General features: G+C 37.7%; 1 protein-coding gene across 1 annotated transcript in view; it reads left to right on the top strand.

Moving 5' to 3' along the window:
• Positions 1–18215, top strand: part of TOMM70 (translocase of outer mitochondrial membrane 70) — a 45527-nt gene extending 27312 nt beyond the window's left edge. Inside the window, exons 7-12 of the mRNA XM_082840436.1 lie at positions 526–660; positions 1731–1838; positions 2715–2831; positions 13788–13885; positions 14475–14597; positions 17027–18215. Of these exons, the coding sequence (XP_082696562.1) occupies positions 526–660; positions 1731–1838; positions 2715–2831; positions 13788–13885; positions 14475–14597; positions 17027–17180 (735 nt within the window). The 3' untranslated portion in view covers positions 17181–18215. The remainder of the gene's footprint in view (positions 1–525; positions 661–1730; positions 1839–2714; positions 2832–13787; positions 13886–14474; positions 14598–17026) is intronic.
• The last annotated feature ends 3545 nt before the right edge of the window (positions 18216–21760 follow it).

Below are 21760 nucleotides of genomic sequence, written 5' to 3'. Positions count from 1 at the left end.
TATGGGGGTATATGTATACACATAGCTGGTTCACTTTGTTATACAGCAGACACTAACACACCATTGTAAAGCAATTATACTCCAATAAAGGTATTTTAAAAAAGAAAAGAATGAAGTACTGATACATGTTACAACATAGACAAACCTTGAAAACATGCTATGTGAAAGAAGCCAGTCACAAAAAGACTGCATTATGTACAATTCCAGTTTGTATGAAATGTCTGGAATATACACATCCATAGAAAGAGAAAAAAAGACTGATGGTTTCTAGGGACTGAGAATTAGGCAGGAAATAGGGAATGCCTGCTAATGTGTATGAGATTTCCTTCGGGAGTGATGAAAACATTCTAGAATTAGTGGTGACAGTTGCACAACTCTGAATATACTAAAAATGACTGGCTTATATACTTTTAAATGGTGAGCTTTATGGTATGTGAATTACATCTCAATACAGCTGTTATTTTAAAAAAACTAAATTAGAATAAAAGTAGTAATGATGAATCTTTCCTCATTTGGGGTATATAGCTTCGAGCAAATGCTCTCATCAAAAGAGGCAGCATGTATATGCAACAGCAGCAGCCTTTGCTGTCTACTCAGGATTTTAACATGGCTGCCGACATCGATCCTCAGAATGCAGATGTTTATCACCACCGAGGACAGGTAAATTAATTTTCTTAAAAAGTTCTGATCTTTGAATTAAGGAATTTGATACCATTTTGAGAATGTCTTTAAAGTTTTCTTGCATCACTTGTGATAGCTGTGAACAAAGTATCAGAGTGGTTTACAGTTTGGGTTGGCATTTATTTAGTCCCATCTTGAACATTTGTCCTGATATTTACTTGCAAAAAGGAAGAGGAAGGCTATAAATGTTGGCTTTTGCATATCAGGTTTGTTTTTCAGGTGTTTCTGCTTCATAGGTTTTCAAGATTAAAAACATGTAAAACATGTTTCAACATTAAAACGTTAAAAACATGTAGTGACAAAGAAAGAAAATGTAATGAGCATTTTGAGTTAATGCTAGAATCAACAGAATGATTTTTGTGGGCTTCTTGCTGTAAGGAAATATTAGCCTGAATTATCCAGACAGTATCAAAAAAATCTCTTCTGAATGGAGTTTTATAACATGTATATTTGTTTTTTAGTAAAAATATATAGTGAAGAAAACAGTTCCCAATTTCAGCCTCATCTGGAGAAAACACGGCTTTATAAATCTGCTTGTGTGACGTGGCTTCTTGGAATGCATTAGAGTAGAAAGTATGGGCTAATCCATATAATAACAGAAAAGTCAGGTTATTTCTAATGGAGAATTTTATCTCATATTTCTGTCTGAGGGGTCTTAAGAAGTGTTGAGATAACCTTAAAATTCTTGGTATTTTGATCCTTACTGGTAGTGTCTTTTAAGATTAATTTGAAATGTAATTATCTACTGTCTGATCTACTTTGACGTTTGAAAGTACAGATACTTCATTTTCTAGAAGAAAAATCACTTAAGAGTGATGAAAATGGTAGGTTTATAGTGCTTTTTAAAAAAATTGGACACTGGTTTTAAGTTTTAGAATCTTTCCTTTAAAATTATAAGATTTTCTAGTTCACTATTTCTAGAAAGTAATTCTATATTGAATAATTTCATGCGTAGCATTATGCAGAGCTGTACTAAGAGGCACGGTACATATTTAACTGGTGTACTTGTTATTTTGAACTGCGTTTATCTATGTACTTTTTTTCCTTAGCTGAAAATACTGCTTGATCAAGTTGAAGAAGCAGTAGCAGATTTTGATGAATGTATTAGATTAAGACCTGAGTCTGCTCTGGCACAAGCTCAGAAATGTTTTGCATTGGTAGGTTCGACTTTCTTTTGTATTTTCCTAAACATCAGTATTTCCCATTGATAACAAAAATGAGTATTATTGTCTACAAAATCATCTACTGACAGGGAGAAAAAAATGTCAGTTTAGGAAAGTAGAAGTGTGTATTACTTGAGGTTCTGCTCCAATATTTCTCTGGATGCCTTATTTGGTTCATCTTGATAGATGTTTGTCCCTGATTTTATGCCCCCTAAACAGCACTCTTTTCTCTAATTCTCTACCATAAACCAGTATGAAGAACAAAAGCATTTAGAGGAAATACTCTGCAATCATGACACCATATAACTCATCTCTCATTTCGCCTTTGTAGAGCTATTAATATTCAGAAACACAAAGTTGAAAATTAGGTAAAATAAGGCCATTTCTAGTGAAATCAGATACTTCAGTTAACCCCATACCCTGAGTCCTAAAAGGATTTTCCTTTTAAAGAAAGAAATTGGGTCACAAACACATTTATATTACAGATTAAAAATGTTATCAGATGAAGCTTTATAATACTTTTATTATGAAGTAATAATAAAAAATAAATAATAAAGTGATAATATATTGAATTTAAAATTCCCCTACTTATGTACAAAGTTAACCTGTTACAAGTTAGTTTGTCTTCTTCTAGAATACTGAACATCTTGAAATTGTTTAGTGGCAATGAAGTCCTAATTGTACATAGCCTTTGGATCCCTGCTCTAGAGATATTCCCGTGGAACCCTTTTAGATGCAGCAAATTATGTAGCAGATTGCCTGCTTCTCTGGGAATATTTATGTAATTTTGTGTGACTTTTATAATATGTTAACATTTCCTGAGTTTTTGAGTTCTTGATTTGACCGGCCTGTTTTGATTTTTTTACACAGTATCGCCAAGCATATACGGGAAACAATTCTTCACAAATCCAAGCAGCTATGAAAGGTTTTGAAGAGGTCATAAAGAAATTTCCAAGGTGTGCTGAAGGCTATGCATTATATGCCCAGGTAAATATCATTTTTCATATTTTTTCACTTGCCAGATCTTTTTTAAAGAACTGCATTCATATCTTGAATGCTAGCCTGGAAATCAGAAAATAGTGCTTCTCTTGTTGCAGCTTTTGTGGAAGCAGATGGCTTTGTTCCTGCTTTGTTTCTCCTGGTCCCCAGGATGGTCCTGGATCATCTTAAGAGGACTTCCTATGTTATACAATTTGAAAACCGTGGCCCTAAACTTGTAACATGGGGAAGCTTAAATAGAGCATTTCCCTCATGTTTTCATTTGGATTGGATTTGCGAAATTTAATTATCTTAGGAAAATCTACTGTATGCAATTGGTGAGGGAAATGTCCTTGGAAAGGTTTTTCTTTCTATTTGATCACTGTTCTTTTAAATGGTTAGATAGTCTGTAACAGCTCATTTTAATCTCTCTGGTTTGTTTAAAATTCTTGAAGCTTTCCTTGGTTTAGGATTGAAGCTATGGAAAGTAGGATTTAAATTCAGATTATTTTCACGTTTTGTTTTTTTTTTTGGCCGCAGTGGGTCTTCGTTGCTACACGTGGGCTTTCTCTAGTTGCAGCGAGCAGGGGCTGCTCTTTGTTGCGGTGCGTGGGCTTCTCATTGCAGTGGCTTCTCTTGTTGCGGAGGACAGGCTCTAAGCCTTCAGTAGTTGTGGTGTGTGGGCTCAGTAGTTGTGGCGCACGGGCTTAGTTGCTCTGTGGCATGTGGGATCTTCCAGACTAGGGCTCGAACCTGTGTCTCCTGCATTGGCAGGCAGATTCTTAACCACTGCGCCACCAGGGAAGCCCCACTTTTTAAATTATAGTTTGAAGTCTTTGAAAACTTATTTATTAATTTTAAATTATCCATTTAAATGAAAATGATTAACTTCTTATAGCCACAGTTAAAGAGTTTTTCCTCTAATTAACTGATCTCTGAATGACTGTTTCTTTCTTACTCTTTAAGGTGAAAGCTGCTTTTGGTATCTCAAAAACCAGCCATCTCAAAACTATATATATTTTCTCTTATTCTTCTTATTCCAAAGAAATGTTGTTCCCCTCCCTCCTTATCCCCCCAAACATCACAGAAACAGGAAGCATTTAAAAATGACCGTCTGTATTAGACTCCTACCTCCAGACATTTTTAGGGTTGTTTTGTTTTTAATTTCCTTCATGTTATCTTTAGTCCAGTTATAAGAAAAGTTCCACAGGATAAAACTTTCTTTTTGAGGGTTTATTGAGAGGGACTATAGAAGATTGATTGTGTCGGATCTATTATATAAAGTCCTACCATCACTGCATTATTAAGGGTTGAAATTCTGCAGTATGAAGTACAACCCAGGAATTCTTTTTTTGTTTCTTTGTTTTTAATATATTCTTTTCCATTATAGTTTATCACAGGATATTGAGTATAGTTCCCTGTGCTATACAATAGGACCTTGGTCTTTATCCATTCTAAATGTAATAGTTTGCATCTACCAACCCCAAACTCCCAGTCCGTCCCTCTCTCTCTCCCGCTCCTGCTTGGCAACCACAAGTCTGTTCTCTATGTCTGTGAGTCTGTTTCCTTTTTATAGATAGGTTCATTTGTGCCATATTTTAGGTTCCACATATAAGTGATATCATATGGTATTTGTCTTTCTCTTTCTGACTTACTTCACTTAGTATGATATTCTCCAGTTGCATCCATGTTGCTGCAAATAGCATTATTTCGTTCTTTTTTATGGCTGAGTAGTATTCCATTGTATATATATGTACCACATCTTCTTTATCCATTAATCTGTTGATGGACACCTAGGTTGTTTCCATGTTTTGGCTATTGTGAAGAGTGCTGTTATGAACATAGGGGTACATGCATTTTTTTTTTAACATCTTTACTGCAGTATAATTGCTTTACAATGTTGCGTTAGTTTCTCCTGTATAACAAAGGGAATCAGCTGTATGCATATGTATATCTCCATATCTCCTCCCCCTTGTGTCTCCCTCCCACCCTCCTTATCCCACCCCTCTAGGTGCTCACAAAGCACCAAGCTGATCTCCCTGTGCTATGTTGCTGCTTCCCACTAGCTATCTGTTTTACATTTGGTAGTGTATATAGGTCCATGCTACTTTCTAACTTCATCCCAGCTTACCCTTCCCCCTCCCTGTGTCCTGAAGTCCATTCTCTATGTCTGCATCTTTATTCCTGTCCTGCCCCTAGGTTCATTAGAACCATTTTTTTTTTAGATTCCATATATATGTGTTAGCATATGGTACTTGTTTTTCTGACTTACTTCACTCTGTATGACAGACTCTAGGTCCATTGACCTCACTACAAATAACTCAATTTCATTTCTTTTTATGGCTGAGTAATATTCCATTGTATATATGTGCCACATCTTCTTATCCATTCATCTGTTGATGGACACTTAGGTTGCTTCTATGTCCTGGCTATTGTAAATAGTGCTGCAGTGAACATTGTGGTACATGAGTCTTTTTGAACTATGGTTTTCTAAGGGTATATGCCCAGTAGTGAGATTGCTAAGTCATATGGTAGTGCTGTTTTTAGTTTTTTAAGGAACCTCCATACTGTTCTATAGTGGCTGTATCAATTCACATTCCCACCAACAGTGCAAGAGGGTTCCCTTTTCTCCACACCCTCTCCAGAATTTACTGTTTGTACGTTTTTAGATGATGGCTATTCTGACCAGTGTGAGGTGATACCGCATTGTAGTTTTGATTTGCATTTCTCTGATGACTAGTGATGTTGAGCATCTTTTCATGTGTTTTTTGGCAATCTGTATATCTTGTTTGGAGAAATGTCTATTTAGGTCTTCTGCCCATTTTTGGATTGGGTTCTTTGTTTTTTTAATATTGAGCTGCATGTGCTGCTTGTATATTTTGGATATTAATCCTTTGTCAGTTGCTTTGTTTGCAAATATTTTCTCCCATTATGAGGGTTGTCTTTTCGTCTTGTTTATGGTTTCCTTTGCTGTGCAAAAGCTTTGAAGTTTCATTAGGTCCCATTTGCTTATTTTTGTTTTTATTCCCATCTCTCTAGGAGGTGGGTCAAAAAGGATCTTGCTGTGATTTATGTCATAGAGTCTTCTGCCTATATTTTCCTCTAAGAGTTTGATAGTGTCTGGCCTTACATTTAGGTCTTTAATCCATTTTGAGTTTATTTTTGTGTATGGTGTTAGGAAGTGTTCTAATTTCATTCTCTTACATGTAGCTGTCCATTTTTCCCAGCACCACTTATTGAAGAGGCTGTCTTTTCTCCATTGTATAATCTTGCCTCCTTTACCAAAGATAAGGTGACCATATGTACATGGGTTTATCTCTGGGCTTTCTATCCTGTTCCATTGATCTATATCTCTGTTTTTGTGCCAGTACCATACTGTCTTGATTACTGTAGCTTTGTAGTATAATCTGAAGTCCAGGAGCCTGATTCTGATTCCTCCAGCTCCATTTTTCTTTCTCGCTCTTGCTTTGGCTATTTGGGGTCTTTTGTGTTTCCATACAAATTGTAAAATTGTTTGTTCTAGTTCTGTGAAAAATGCCATTGGTAGTTTGATATGAACTGCATTGAATCTTTAGATTGCTTTTGGGTAGTATAGTCATTTTCACAATGTTGATTCTTCCAATCCAAGAACATAGTATATCTCTCCATCTGTTTGTATCGTCTTTAATTTCTTTCATCAGTGTCTTATAGTTTTCTGCATACAGGTCTTTTGTCTCCTTAGGTAGGTTTATTCCTGGGTATTTTATTCTTTTTGTTGCAGTGGTAAATGGGAGTGTTTCTTTAATATCTCTTTCAGATTTTTCATCCTTAGTGTATACAAATACAAGAGATTTCTGTGCACTAATTTTGTATCCTGCTACTCTACCATATTGATTGATTAGCTCTAGTAGTTTTCTGGTAGCATCTTTAGGATTCTGTCTGTATAGTATCATGTCATCTGCAAACAGTGACAGCTTTACTTCTTCTTTTCCAATTTGGATTCCTTTTATTTCTTTTTCTTCTCTGATTGCTGTGGCTAAAACTTCCAAAACTATGTTGAATAATAGTGGTGAGAATGGACAACCTTGTCTTGTTCCTGATCTTAGAAGAAATGGTTTCTGTTTTTCACCACTGAGATGATGTTGCCTGTGGGTTTGTCATATATGGCCTTTATTATGTTGAGGAAAGTTCCCTCTATGCCTACTTTCTGGAGAGTTTTTATCATAAATGGGTGTTGAATTTTGTCAAAAGCTTCTTCTGCGTCTATTGAGATGATCATATGGTTGTGATCCTTCAATTTGTTAATATGGTGTATCATATTGATTGATTTGCATATATTGAAGAATACTTGCATTCCTGGGATAAACCCGACTTGATCATGGTGTGTGATCCTTTTAATGTGCTGTTGGATTTTGTTTGCTAGTATTTTGTTGAGGATTTTTGCATCTATGTTCATCAGAGATATTGATCTTTAGTTTTCTTTTTTTTGTGACATCTTTGTTTGGAAGTGTTCCTCCCTCTGCTATATTTTGGAAGAGTTTGAGAAGGATAGGTGTTAGCTCTTCTCTAAATGTTTGATAGAATTCTCCTGTGAAGCCATCTGGTCCTGGGCTTTTGTTTGTTGGAAGATTTTTAATCACAGTCTCAATTTCATTTTTAATCACAGTCTCAATGCTTGTGATTGGTCTGTTTATATTTTCTATTTCTTCCTGGTTCAGTCTTGGAAGGTTGTGCTTTTCTAAGAATTTGTCCATTTTTTTCCAGGTTTTCCATTTTATTGGCATATCGTTGCTTGTAGTAATCTCTCATGATCCTTTGTATTTCTGCAGTGTCAGTTGTTACTTCTCCTTTTTCATTTCTAATTCTATTGATTTGAGTCTTCTCCCTTTTTTTCTTGATGAGTCTGGGTAATGGTTTATCAGTTTTGTTTATCTTCTCAAAGAACCAGCTTTTAGATTTATTGATCTTTGCTATCTTTTCCTTCATTTCTTTTTCATTGATTTCTGGTCTGATCTTTATGTTTTCTTTCCTTCTGCTAACTTTGGGGTATTTTTGTTCTTCTTCCTCTAATTGTTTAGGTATAAGGTTAGGTTGTCTTTTTGAGATGTTGCTTATTTTTTGAGGTAGGATTGTATTGCTATAAACTTCCCTCTTAGAACTGCTTTTGCTGCATCCCGTAGGTTTTGGGTCGTCGTGTTTTCATTGTCATTTGTTTCTGGGTACTTTTTGATTTCCTCTTTGATTTTGTCAGTGATCTCTTGGTTATTTAGTAGCGTATTGTTTAGCCTCCATGTGTTTGTATTTTTTACAGTTTTTTTCCTGTAATTGATATCTAGTCTCATAGCATTGTGGTCAGAAAAGATACTTGCTACAAATTCAGTTTTCTTAAATTTACCAAGGCTTCATTTGTGACCCAGGATATGATCTATACTGGAGGATATTCCATGAGCACTTGAGGAGAAAGTGTATTTTGTTGTTTTTGGATGGAATGTCCTATAAATATCAATTAAGTCCATCTTGTTGAATGTGTCATTTAAAGCTTTTGTTTCCTTATTTATTTTCATTTTGGATGATCTGTCCGTTGGTGAAAGTGGGGTGTTAAAGTCCGCTGCTGTGATTGTGTTACTGTCGATCTCCCCTTTCATGACTGTTAGCATTTGCCTTATGTATTGAGGTGCTCCTATGTTGGGTACATAAATCTTTACAATTGTTATATTTTCTTCTTGGATTGATCCCTAGATCATTATGCAGTCTCCTTCTTTGTCTCTTTTAATAGTCTTTATTTTAAAGTCTATTCTGTCTGATATAAGAATTGCTACTCCAACTTTCTTTTGATTTCCATTTGCATGGAATATCTTTTTCCATCCCCTCACTTTCAGTCTGTATGTGTCCCTAGGTCTGAAGTGGGGGTCTTTTAGACAGCATATGTACGGGTCTTGTTTTTGTATCCATTCAGCCAGTCTGTGTCTTTTGGTTGGAGCATTTAATCCACTTACATTTAAGGTAATTATCGATATGTATGTTCCTATTACCATTTTCTTAATTGTTTTGGGTTTGTTATTGTAGGTCTTTTCCTTCTGTTGTGTTTCCTGCCTAGAGAAGTTCCTTTAGCATTTGTTGTAGAGCTGGTTTGGTGGTGCTGAATTCTCTTAAATTTTGCTTATCTGTAAAGGTTTTAATTTCTCCATCGAATCTGAATGAGATCCTTGCTGGGTAGAGTAATCTTGGTTGTAGGTTCTTCCCTTTCATCACTTTAAATATGTCCTACCACTCCCTTGTGGCTTACAGAGTTTCTGCTGAAAAGTCAGCTGTTAACCTGATGGGGATTCCCTTGTATTTATGTATTGCGTTTTCCTTGTTGCTTCTAATATTTTTTCTTTGTATTTAATTTTTGATAGTTTGATTAATATGTGTCTTGGCGTGTTTCTCTTTGGGTTTATCCTTTATGGTACTGTCTGTGCTTCCTGGACTTGATTGTCTATATCCTTTCCCATGTTAGGGAAGTTTTTGACTATAATCTCTTCAAATATTTTCTCAGATCCTTTCTTTTTCCATCTTCTTCTGGGACCCATATAATTCGAATGTTGGTGCATTTAATGTTGTCCCAGAGGTCTCTAAGACTGTCCTCAATTCTTTTCGTTCTTTTTTCTTTATCCTGCTTCTTGACAGTTATTTCCAACATTTTATCTTCCAGCTCACTTATCCGTTCTTCTGCCTCAGTTATTCTGTTATTGATTCCTTCTAGAGTATTTTTAATTTCAGTAATTGTGTTGTTCATCTCTGTTTGCTCTTTAGTTCTTCTAGATCCTTGTTAAATGTTTCTTGTATTTTCTCCATTGTGTTTCTAAAATTTTGGATCATCTTTACTGTCGTTACTCTGAATTTTTTTCAGGTAGGTTGCCTATTTCGTCTTCATTTAATTTGTCTTGTAGGTTTTTACCTTGCTCCTTTGTTTGTAACGTATTTTTTATAATTTCCTTTTTTTTTTTTTGATGGGTGGTGCTGTATTTCTGTCTTACTGGCTGTTTAGCCTGAGACATCCAGCACTGGAGTCTGCAGGCAGTTGGATAGAGCTGGGTCTTGGTGCTGAGATGAGGCCCTCTGGGAGGCCTCACTCTGAATCATATTCCCTGGGGTCCTAAGTTCTCTGTTAGTCCAGCAGTTTGGACTTGGAGTTCCCACCCCAGGAGCTCGTTGCCCAACCTCCGGCCTGGGAACCAAGATTCCGCAAGCTTTGTGGTGCGGTAAAAAAAAGAAAACAGAAAAAAAACCCAAACTGTACAGTATCAAAGAAAATAAAATTAGAAAGATAAAAAATGTATTAGGAAAAATAAAACTATAATTGAACCAACTGCAACAATGTAAAATAAAACCACACCAGAAAAAAGAAAACAGAAAAGGGGAAGGGGGAACAAGCCAAAAGGAGAGATCACTAGCAAAGTATAAAGAATAAAATAAAACTAGAAAAATAAAAGATTTATTAGGGAACATAATAATATAAAAGAATCAACAACAGTGAATCAACAAGGTAAAACAGAACCCCAATCTAAAAGAGGAAAAAGGGAAAAAAAAAAAAAGCCTTGGCCGTGGTGGCAGAGTTTAGGTGGGGTGGGACTTAGGCAGGGGTGGGGTTTAGGGTGGGGCGGAACCTAGGCAGGTGGGGGGGGGGTGTCGTTTGAGTGTGGGGTGGAGCCTAGGCGGGGTGACTTTCAAGCATGGGGTGGGGCCTCTGCTTAGGACCTGAATGATCAAGGAAGGGGAGAGGCAGTATGTCCAAAGGAGGGCTTCCGGAGTGTGGAGTTTCAGAGTTTGGATGTCGGGCCCTGAGTGAGGGTGTGTGGGTGGGGTTTAGGCCCAGCGCATTGGAGGGGTCTCTGAGTGCAGAGGTAGGGCCCTGGGTGGGGGTGTAGGGGCGGGGCTTGGGTTCTGTGGAGCAGGAGGGAGGCTTTAAGGGCAGAGTATTAGGCCTCGGAGCCCAACAGGCTCCCCGGTGCCTAAGTGGACAGGAAGAGCACTGGCCGTGTTCCCTTCTGTTCTTTCGCACCCCTCTCCCAACTGTCTCCCCAGGGTCTTCCTCCATTGCTGCTGGACTCCTAACTTTGGGTAGGTCCCACTGGGTGTAGGAACTCCTCCCCTCCCCCAGCTACCCCTCAGGGGTGCCAGTCCCATAGGTCTGGCCTTTACTTTTGCTCCCCCTTCCCTGCCTCCCATTCCCTCAGGACCCATGTGGCTGGAGGGGTCCTAGGTGGGCAGAGGATCAGGCCCGGTATGTCTTACTGGGGGCCCAAGGGGGCAGGGGAAACCTGGCTACACTCCCTTTTGATCCTCTGCCCTCCCAGTGGTTCCCCAATTTCCCCTTCGGATGTGGGATCCCTTCCCCTCCCCCAGCCACCCCTCAGGGGCGCCAGACCTGTCCCACCTCCACTTCTCCCCCTTCACTCCCCCCACACCCAACATCCTACCCGGTCGCTGGGGGTTCCTCCTGTCCCCTTAGTTGACCATGGTTCCCCACTGGTGCCTGGTAGGTACCCTAGGTGTAAGGAGATGTAAATTCCAAATCCTCCTAGTACGCCATCTTGACTCCACCCCCACATGTATGTTTTTGAATCATATTTTGTCCAGGTATATTTCCAGGAGTGGCATTGCTGGATCATATGGTAATTCTATTTTTAGTTTTCTGAGAACCTCCATACTGTTTTCCATAGTGGCTGTATCAATTTACATTCCCACCAGCAGTGTAGTAGAGTTTCCTTTTCTCCACACCCTCTGCAGCATTTGTTATTTGTAGACTTTTTAATGATGGCCATTCTGACTGGTGTGAGGTGGTACCTCATTGTAGGTTTGATTTTCATTTCTCTATTAGTGATGTTGAGCATCTTTTCATGTGCCTGCTGGCCATCTGTATGTCTTCTTTGGAGAAATGTCTATTAAGGTCTTCTGCCCATTTTTCAGTTGGGTTGTTTGGGTTTTTTTCTTGTTGATTTGTATGAGTTGTTTGTATATTTTGGAGATTAAGTCCTTGTCTGTCTCATCATTTACAAATATTTTCTCCCATTCTGTAGGTTGTCTTTTCTTTTTGGTTATGGTTTCCTTTGCTGTGCAAAAGCTTGTAAGTTTGATTCAGTCCCATTTGTTTAGTTTTGTTTTTATTTCTATTGCCTTGGGAGACTGATCTAAGAAAACATTGGTATAATTTATGTCAGAGATGTTTTGCCTATGCTCTCCTCTAGGAGTTTTATGGTGTCATGTCTTATGTTTTAAGTCTTTAAGGCATTTTGACTTTATTTTTGTGCATGGTATGAGGGTGTGTTCTAACTTCATTGATTTACATGCAGCTCTCCAACTTTCCCAGCACAACTTGCTGAAGAGACTGTCTTTTTCCCATTTTATATTCTTGCCTCTTTTGTCGAAGATTAATTGACCATAGGTGTGTGGGTTTACTTCTGCAACCCAGGAATTCATTAACCTCAGTTTGAAATCTTATCTGCTCAGTCTTTGTTCTTATAATTCCTAGACAGAAAACAAAATGATACATTGGTTGCTGACTACATGCTCAATTAATTGTGAAAGCATGTATATATAAAATTTTATAGAATGTATAGAAGTTAAAATAGGACAAACACACATTATAATTGTATGACGTTTGTATTGAATAGTACACTTGGGTTTAGGGCTTATATTTAATTAGGAACAAGCCAGAAGGTGACAGGAGCATCTTCATCACTGAAATGAAATTCAGAAAGGCTTTTTTGGTGCAGATTTCTATAAGCAGCTAAAAGAGCAAAGGCCACTGACTAGCTTTTAAAGAAACCAAATACTAGGAACAACTCTTTTGCAGAGGTTTCATGATTGTACATTTCTCCCTCATTATGTTACCTTCAAAACAGGTTTTGGCTTACTTGAGCATCATCTTTTTTTTTTTTAATAAATTTATTTATTTTATTTTGGCTGTGTTGGGTCTTTGTTGCTGCGCAGGCTTTCTCTAGTTTCGGCGAGCGGGGGCTACTCTTCATTGCGGTGCGAGGGCTTCTCATTGCGGTGGCTTCTCTTGTTGCAGAGCACCAGCTCTAGGCACTTGGGCTTCAGTAGTTGTGGCACGCGGGCTCAGTAGTCGTGGTGCACAGGCTTAGTTGCTCCACGGCATGTGGGATCTTCCTGGACCAGGGCTTGAACCTGTGTCCCCTGCATTCGCAGGAGATTCTCAACCCCTGTGCCACCAGGGAAGCCCTACTTGAGCATCATCTTATCAGCACTAGCATTATTACAAGTCTGTTTGCACTAAAGATTCTGTCTTTTGGTCCCTCTTCTGATGTTTGCTTTACTATATATAGCAAATTTTATTTATACATAGAGAGTTATGTATAGTTACATAGTTACATAGTATGACTTTTTTCTTTGAACCCTGAAGCTTGAGCTTAGATGCTGGCTAACTCTCAGAGTTACAGTTTGATCAGCATGATCTGGTATCCACATAACCAAGCCTTCCATTTCTGCCATGGGATTTGCCTTCAAATAGTTGATTGTAGCTGCTTTCTCTGACCAATCATTCTTAAGGAATGATTCTGATAACAGTTAACATACCTATCTGAACTTATCCTTCCAAATGAGTATTGTTTTTAAAGTAATTCCCTTAGGATATATTATGATAAATTATGAATAAGTGACATGAATGTACCTGTGAGAATCTGATATTAGAACTTGCACCAAGAGTGGGTTTTTCTGTATTCTAGAGTTTATTAGATCTTCTCCTATTGCATATTACTAACAAATTGAATAAAGAGAACAGTTAAGATTTCATATTTATAATATTGCTATGTAAAAACCCCAATAATTAAGATGCAACATTTTAAATAAGTTTAATCCCCAAAACAATAATTTGGTAATGAATGGTTACATGAAGTAAATTTTAATAATTAATAAGCAGTATACTTTTAACTGCTTAGGGTGACAGTTACCTAAATTTAACTGAAGTATCTCTTCACATAGGCATTAACAGATCAACAGCAGTTTGGTAAAGCTGATGAAATGTATGATAAATGTATTAATTTGGAACCAGACAATGCCACAACATACGTTCATAAAGGGTATGTATTTTTGTGGGTCTGTTTGTTCCAGTAAGAAACTAAATTTCTTGCATAGTAGTAAGATGGATTTCTTTTGGTCGCTGAGAAAGGGGACTGTGGTAGATAGTGTCAGTGTTAACTGAAAAATTTCTTAGTGCTGTGCATGCTTCACTGTTACTTTTTCTTTTACTTATGTTTCATTATTATACAATAATTAGTAAATATGCTATTTTCACCCTAGCTTAAGTATTTCAGTTCTGAACATCCTGTCAGATGTTAACTTGTATCAAAATAGGAAACATGTAAGATAAGTTTTTCCTGTCCTAGTATACTTGAATTGTCATTTTAAAACTTCACTTAAATTTATACAGAGTAAAACATTAAGCTGTGCAAAAATAAGTTAATAATAGAGCCTAGACCATTGGACACTCTTTTCATAATAAGGAATTTAGACTACAAAACCATTATAAATTGAGGGCAAAAAACCAATTTGATGCTGATTCTGTACTGTTTTAGAGTTTGTTTTTCCTTGTAAATTAAATTATAAATTCATTGAGAGCCAGTTGATACTGGGCCATGGTCACATCTGACTGCTGTTTTGCATTTGCAGTTTACTTCAGCTTCAGTGGAAGCAAGATCTGGATAGAGGTTTGGAGCTTATCAGCAAGGCTATTGAAATTGACAATAAATGTGATTTTGCATATGAAACCATGGGAACTATTGAAGTACAAAGGTAACTTCTAGAGTCTGTCCTTAGGAAAGTTAGGGCATCTCCATATTTATCTTTTCATTCTTCTCATTATAGACAGGTTATTGTCAATAATCATTAAATTTTTAAGTCTTAACATGTTGTGCCTTTTGAGGCAATATTCCCTTCAAACTATACAACTTTGATTTGCCTTGTTTAATTATTTTTCCTGTTTAAAAGTCACACTTAAAAGTTGTTTAAGTCAGGCATATACATTAGAAAGGGAAACTTGATCTTTCTCCAATACCTGTTGTGTTTTTTCCTCCTTTCACCTGTATTATTTCTCTTGGAGGGAAAACATCTGCAGCGTACTTAGGCAGTGCAGTGTAGCATAAGGATTGGCAGCCACGTTGCCTGAAGACTTAGATCCTGCTACAGCCAAGGGGCTAGGCAAATTGTACCATCACCTCTGAGCCCCCCGAGTTTTCTTTAAAATCAGGGAGTTGGATAAGAACTTTTGGAATTCTTTCATGTAACTTCTTGTTTTCTGTAAATGTTTATCCAGAGTTGCACTTGAGATCCACCATTAATAGGTGATAACTCTTTATGCCATATGATTTAGTGTAATGTACCATCTTGATACTGGCATTGCCGTCCATTTGAGTATCTACTCTAGGCCAGGTACTGAACTCTAGGAGCTTTCCAAATATTATTTCAATTGATTTTTACCCCAGTCTTTATAAAGGTTGAGGTTATATGATCCTCCATTTAATTGAAGAGTGTAGAAACTGATGCCCAGACTGGTTAAAATAACAAGGTTACATGGTAAGCACGTACAGAGGACATGAGCCCATATTTCACTGATGCCGAAAGTAACAGATCTTGCCACCATTGCTTGTCAGGAATTAGTAGGAGTTGTCTTAATAACCTGTCATGCAGTCACTTCTGGGGTCCTCTGTCTTTCTGCTCCAGAGTAGGCAGAATATATATAGGCTGATGAAAATTTTTGTGATTCTTTTTATCCATCTATACTGACAGTTGCATATAAATATTAAATTATTTCTTAATCGCCAGTTTGTTAATGTGTATAAAATATTCTCATACTAGAATATGATGGGGTAATAGTTCTTAATCTTTTGAGCAAAGCTGTGGATTTTTCCTAAAATAATGCACATACAAAAACTCTTTGCAGATAAGTTGTTCCTAGAGCCTGGGTTAAGGACCCCTGATTTATGGGGTTTGATGAATTTTGTTTGTGTGTTAATTGTACTTTAAGAAATCCATTCTGAATCCTGCTTTACAAATAGATAAGTGAATGTGAATGAATGAAATTGCTGATTATCCTAGGATTTAGCAAATCTGCTGTCTACCTAATATCTGAACATGGAACTCTCAAAGTTATTTTCTTTTTAATTAAGTCTATTATGTACTGTATCAATATATGTAGTAGGAGATTGAGTACAGTCTCCCCAGAGGTACATTGTACTTCTTAGACTCTAACTGGCATATATATAGTGGGGACTTAATACAGTATTTATTTTAAGATTACATGCATGTATGCATATATACATAGCCAGTACTATGTATAAGTTACCTTAAAATAGCTCTTGGTTCTTGGCAAGTATATAGAGCCTGATCACAGTTAGACTGTAAGAGATAAATTATATATTTTTTGACCAAGCATATTCATCCATTTATTCAAAAAATGGATACTAGCTACCAAGCATTGTACTAGGTTCTAGGAATTGAAAGGTGTCCCGTAAGGATCTGGTAAGACTGTGGTGTAAACAAATATCAATATATATTCATCTGACTGTGCATAGAATGACAATAGAATCATGGGAACAGTGGGGAGGGAGCGGCCAATTCCTCTAGCGTGGGAAGGGGAGAGTATTTTTCATGAGGATATTGTATTTGAACTGGGCCTTAGAAAGGTGAGGATTTGGCTAGAATCAGGCAGAGAAGCAGTAAATAATCTGAGCATTATGAGCATGAGTGAACTCAGGGAGACCTGTGTGTATGGAGTAGAGTGTTGGGTAAGGGATATGCTGGTAGGGCTCACACAGATCTGTGAAGGTAAGGCCCCTGAATACCTGTAATGTTCTCTGAGGCTATGTCACTGCTTTCTAAAGGAGCCTCATGGTGGAGTAGAAACAAGCAGAATTTAGGAACCAGATATGATTATGATTTTAAATAAGTCATTTAGTTTCTCTAGTCTCACTGTTCTTATCTGTAAACAAAGACCACAAACAAAGACCACAAGTAGCATAATATAAGCATATAGTATTTGTAATAGTAGCTAATTCATTGAGTGTTTTCTATATGCTAGGCATTATTTTGTTATAAAGAAGCATTTTATTAGAATCATAGTTGAAACTTAAAGGTCAGGCTCCACGTAGCTTCACTTATAAACTTCATTGCATTCTGTGAAGTGCTTGTTGAATCTGAAACATTTAAAATTGTTGTTGTTTTAGAGGAAACATGGAGAAAGCCATTGACATGTTCAACAAAGCTATTAACCTGGCCAAATCAGAAATGGAGATGGCTCATCTATACTCACTCTGTGATGCTGCCCATGCCCAGACAGAAGTTGCAAAGAAATATGGATTAAAACCACCGACATTATAAAATACGGGGGACGGAAAATGACCCTCTTTTAGGAGTTTACCCCCTCTTCAACTGAACCCTAAAGACACTGTCGTGAACTACGTTGAATGGTGGAGCTTAGTATTTCTGTCTGTGCTGTTGTCATTTGTTACATCTGTTTCATTTTTAGGTGTTGTGGGAGTGCCTGTTGAAGAAAGTTTGCAGTGTTGCAGCTTTTATGCCCTGTGCAACAAAAGCTTAGAACCTGTTAAAGGGATATTAAAATGAAGTTGCAAAGAGTACAAATGATAATTGGCCATGCAAATAAAAATTTTGATTTGTTGATCTGACTTTTTTTTTTGAGGGGGGTGGGAGGGTGACTGTGTTCTGGATGATCTTGTCTTTGTGTGTGCGTGCGTGTGTGTGTGTGTATAATATATGAGTATTTTGCAGTTTTACAGCATGTTGGTTTTTAAATTAACATAGTAAGTGCTGTAAAATAAGATTCTTTTAGATTTGATTAATCCCTTTTAGTTAATTTTTTTTTTTGAAGGAAACAGCTTAAGTGGGGATTTCGTTTTTACGACAGCAAAATTGAGACCCTTTTAACCACTGTCAGCATGCACAATGCCTCTGATTCTGCAGAACATTAGATGCAGTGGCGACGCTTAAACCTTTGACCCCCTTCAACTATAATGGATAATGTACATCGTTCTTAAAGTCTACAGCAGCTGGTTTTCATAGAGTAAATTATGCAGAAGCAAGATATTCTAATTGATATATGTGCTAGAAGACTGAGAATTAATGGGAGAGCAGACCAGGCAAGAGGTAAGATGAAATGAAAATGTATTTATAATTGCCCATGGCTATTTTCTACAATAGGTATTACTATTTAACAGTGTACTTTTTAAAGAAAATGCAGGTTGGTTGTGTATGTAAAGACAAAGTAAGTGTGATAAGTAGTTAATTAGCTTAAAATTTCTAGTGAAGAAAATGTGGCCTAACAGTTCAAAAAGGATGAAAGTCGGGCTTCCCTGGTGGCACAGTGGTTGAGAGTCCGCCTGCCGATGCAGGAGACGCGGGTTCGTGCCCCCGTCTGGGAAGATCCCACATGCCACGGAGCCTGTGCGTCCGGAGCCTGTGCTCCGCAACGGGAGAGGCCCCAACAGTGAGAGGCCCGTGTACCACAAAAAAAAAAAAAAAAAAAAGAAAAAGGAAAAAAAAAAGGATGAACCAGAAGCATAGTATCTCCTGAAGTGACAAGTTTAATGCTTCTTAACTATGGCTACATGTACTTAAGGGATTTTGAGCCAGTATTTTCAAAGATGCTGAGGACACGTGGAGTGCATTTTAGTTTTGAACTAACCTTGGTCTCTAAGGCCTGGCTGACCGTGTCCACACTACACTAAGGTTTCTGACAGCAGATTTTTGTTTTGTTTTGTTCATTTTACCTTTACCTCACCCTCTTAACTTAGAAATCACTTTGTGTTTTTTCCAATTGTTACTTTTATAGATCATCCTTTTGCTTATATGCTGGATTTTTCTGGTGGGGGTGGAGAGGTGTTCTTAAAGAGTCTCTTGTTTTGAGATATTCAGGGTGGGGAGAGGTTTACTTAAGTCTGAGTATAATAAAAAGAGCAAGCCTTCAGTTGTACTTTTCTGGAAATGGAATCTAATTAGAGTTTACATTGTTGGGAGTAAATGAGCATTTTACCCCTCTTTAAAAGGGTGCTTTATCCTATTGAAACCAAAAGGTTTTGTCAAAATGCTGTCTTTTTAGAAGCTACTAGAAATGACTCCCTTCCAAAGTCAGAGTCTGGAAAATATTGAAGGGGCAATAATTGGTGGGGGGCAGTTAACATAATTTAAGATGGTTTGGATAATGGAATGTTTGAGAGCTCTGCATTTTAGTTTTTAAATTATGCACCTACTATAAGCCCCGAATACAGAAATGTTCTGTATCTCTGAATAACCTCTGACTTTAAAAAGAAGTTTTTATTTGCATGGCTGTATTTACATTAACACTGATATTTTCTTCTCTCTTCTCGCTTCCTATCCCTTGGGGTTCAGTAGAAAACACACCAAGGAAACTGAAGCATGTACCATTCAATACTAACATTCCACATCCTCATGGACTATTGCCTGTTCTGAAAAATATTTGAAACTGCACTGAAAGCTGCATCTGTCTGTGTCTTTTCTATTGTAAATGATCTCACGTGTAAATTCACCAAATAAATATTACATTCAAGCTTTTCAATCTATTCTTTAAATAGAAAGATAGGTATTCATTTACCATAGTATTGGGTAAATGCATTATCATTCTCTTTGTGGGCTCAAACTAACTTTGAAAAAAGGGACATACTGGACACGTTAGTATCTGAAGCACAATAAGTTTTAGGTATTAAAGATGGAGTTTCCCCATCCTTCCTCCTGGTGAAGCAAAGCTCTAAGAACTGCTAGTAGAGCCATTTACTTTATTCCTACCTATACCTTACCCATACTTGGACAACAGCCTGGAAGGTTACTAATCAGACCTGAGGCCTGTGACTAAGTTTATACTCAAAACTGGTTTCACCAGTGAGTTTTGATCAGTTTTCAACCACTTGGAGCCTTTAAGAGAGGATACCTGAAAATATCTACCACCGTTGAGTATTGTGGTATGAATAGGGAATAGATCTCAAAGCAATAGTAAGCAGCTTTGGCTTTAAAACACAATTCAGATAGAACTTTCTGCCCTGTGGAGACTCAAATGGTAGTTTAAATAGTCCTTTTTCCCAGGAGAGCTCAACTAATTGTCATCTTCTTAAGGCTGTTTATAAACAGGAAGACTATATAATTTACCTAAGAAATTTTTGAGCATAAAGTAATAATTACTCAAGACTGTCCTGGGTAAGTTGGGTTGTATGGTCTTTGTATTTATAAAGAAATAATATGGGAGTGGTGATGGGAGGGGTAATAATTAATCAAGCCTACCTTTAGTTCTCTGCAAAACTGATTGGCAAACAAAGTGACAAGAATTTTAACTTGATCTATTTATAAGCCTTAACACACTGCAATAGAATGAATAATGGTCCTCCAAAAGATATCCAAATCTTGATCCCTGGAACCTGTGAATGTTACCTATTTATGTGGCAAAAATGGACTTTGCAGGTGTTATTCAGTTAAGAATCTTGAGATGGGGAAAATATCCTGGGTTATCTAGGTAGACCCCAAATATAATTACAAATGTCCTTGTAAAAGGGAGATATCAGGAGAAGAGAAGACAGTGCGACAACAGGCAGAGATCAGAGTGATGTGACCACAAGCCAAGGAATGCTGGCAGCCACCAGAAGCTGGAAAGGCAAGAAATGGATTCTGCCCTAGAGCAGAGCTCGGCCCTGCTGACACCTTGATTTCAGCCCAGTGAAACTGACTTCGGACTTCTGGCCTTCAGAACTATGAGAGTGAGTTCCTGTTGTTTTAGCCACTAAATACGTGGCGGTTTGTTACAACAGCCACAGGAAACTAATACTCCTTCGGTTATTGTATACAACACAGCTTACAGTTTAAAGGAATTATTTTGAGTATCGCGGAGTTCAGCATGACTTCACATGCACTTAAGTTTTGGCCAAAGGTGTTTTAGGCCCAGAGTGGAGGTTTAGTCAAGAGCTGGAGCATTTGTGATGTAAAATACATATGAGCATGGTATAATCACCAGGCCAAAAGCCTGCTCTTCATGAGGTAAAAATGTTGAGATGCCTCTGCTGATACCTAGAAGAAACATCAGAAGTAAGATGCTCTTTCCAGGTGTTTTGAAACTCTTAAAATTAGGCAGTATGAAAACTACAGTCTGGTTTATTTCAAGCAGACGGTGCATAAATTCTGTTGGGGGTTGAGAGCTAATATTAAACTCTTCTAGATGGCCTACATGCTAGAAGGGATTAAAGAGCCTGCTGATCACTGGGACAGGAATGGTGCTAACCAAAGGAGGGGAGGAAGTTCAAGGTGGGAGGAGGCTGCGGGCCAACATGACAGCTACCGTTAGAGCCCAGAGACACGTGGTTCAATTTCTCCAGCATTTTTTCTAGCACTGGAATATACCATGACTCTGCAAGTGCTGTCCTAGAGGCCATGAGAGGGTTTGGCAGACAGGGCTTCTAGAGCAAATAGAGGGGAGGAAGACCATGACTGAAACAGACTCCTGGACACCATTTTGGGGGCTGGAAAGTTTAAAGCAAGGGGGGACCAGATAGAGCAGGTGGGATTCTCTGCACAGATGACCCATAGTCTAAATTTCAGTGAACTGCTATATTAAGCAAATTTTACCCAATTTTATTTCTCATAATATCTACAAGAACACTGAAGGGTCTAAGATTTTACCCTTCTTCAAACAACAGTTTCATGAAGGCTAGCAGAAGATGTGAGATCCTGGGTCAGAGACAATGGATTTAATTACTTAGAGCACGGTAAGCAACATGAGCTTCATGTTTGCTTTGCACCCCACATCCCATGGAGGTAACCTGGAGTAATCTAGGTGGAGGCTGCACATGGAGTGGGTTTGTATCACGGCTGAGGAACTCTGAGTTTAGGAAACCCAAATCTTAATGAGCTGGCCACACACAAACCTGCCTAACTTCTGCATC

The sequence above is a fragment of the Leucopleurus acutus genome (assembly GCF_964270905.1).
Source record: "Leucopleurus acutus genome assembly, chromosome: 5".
Lineage (NCBI taxonomy): Eukaryota > Metazoa > Chordata > Mammalia > Artiodactyla > Delphinidae > Leucopleurus > Leucopleurus acutus.
Note: the sequence above shows the minus strand (reverse complement) of the source record. Positions and strands in the feature narration are given on the sequence as shown.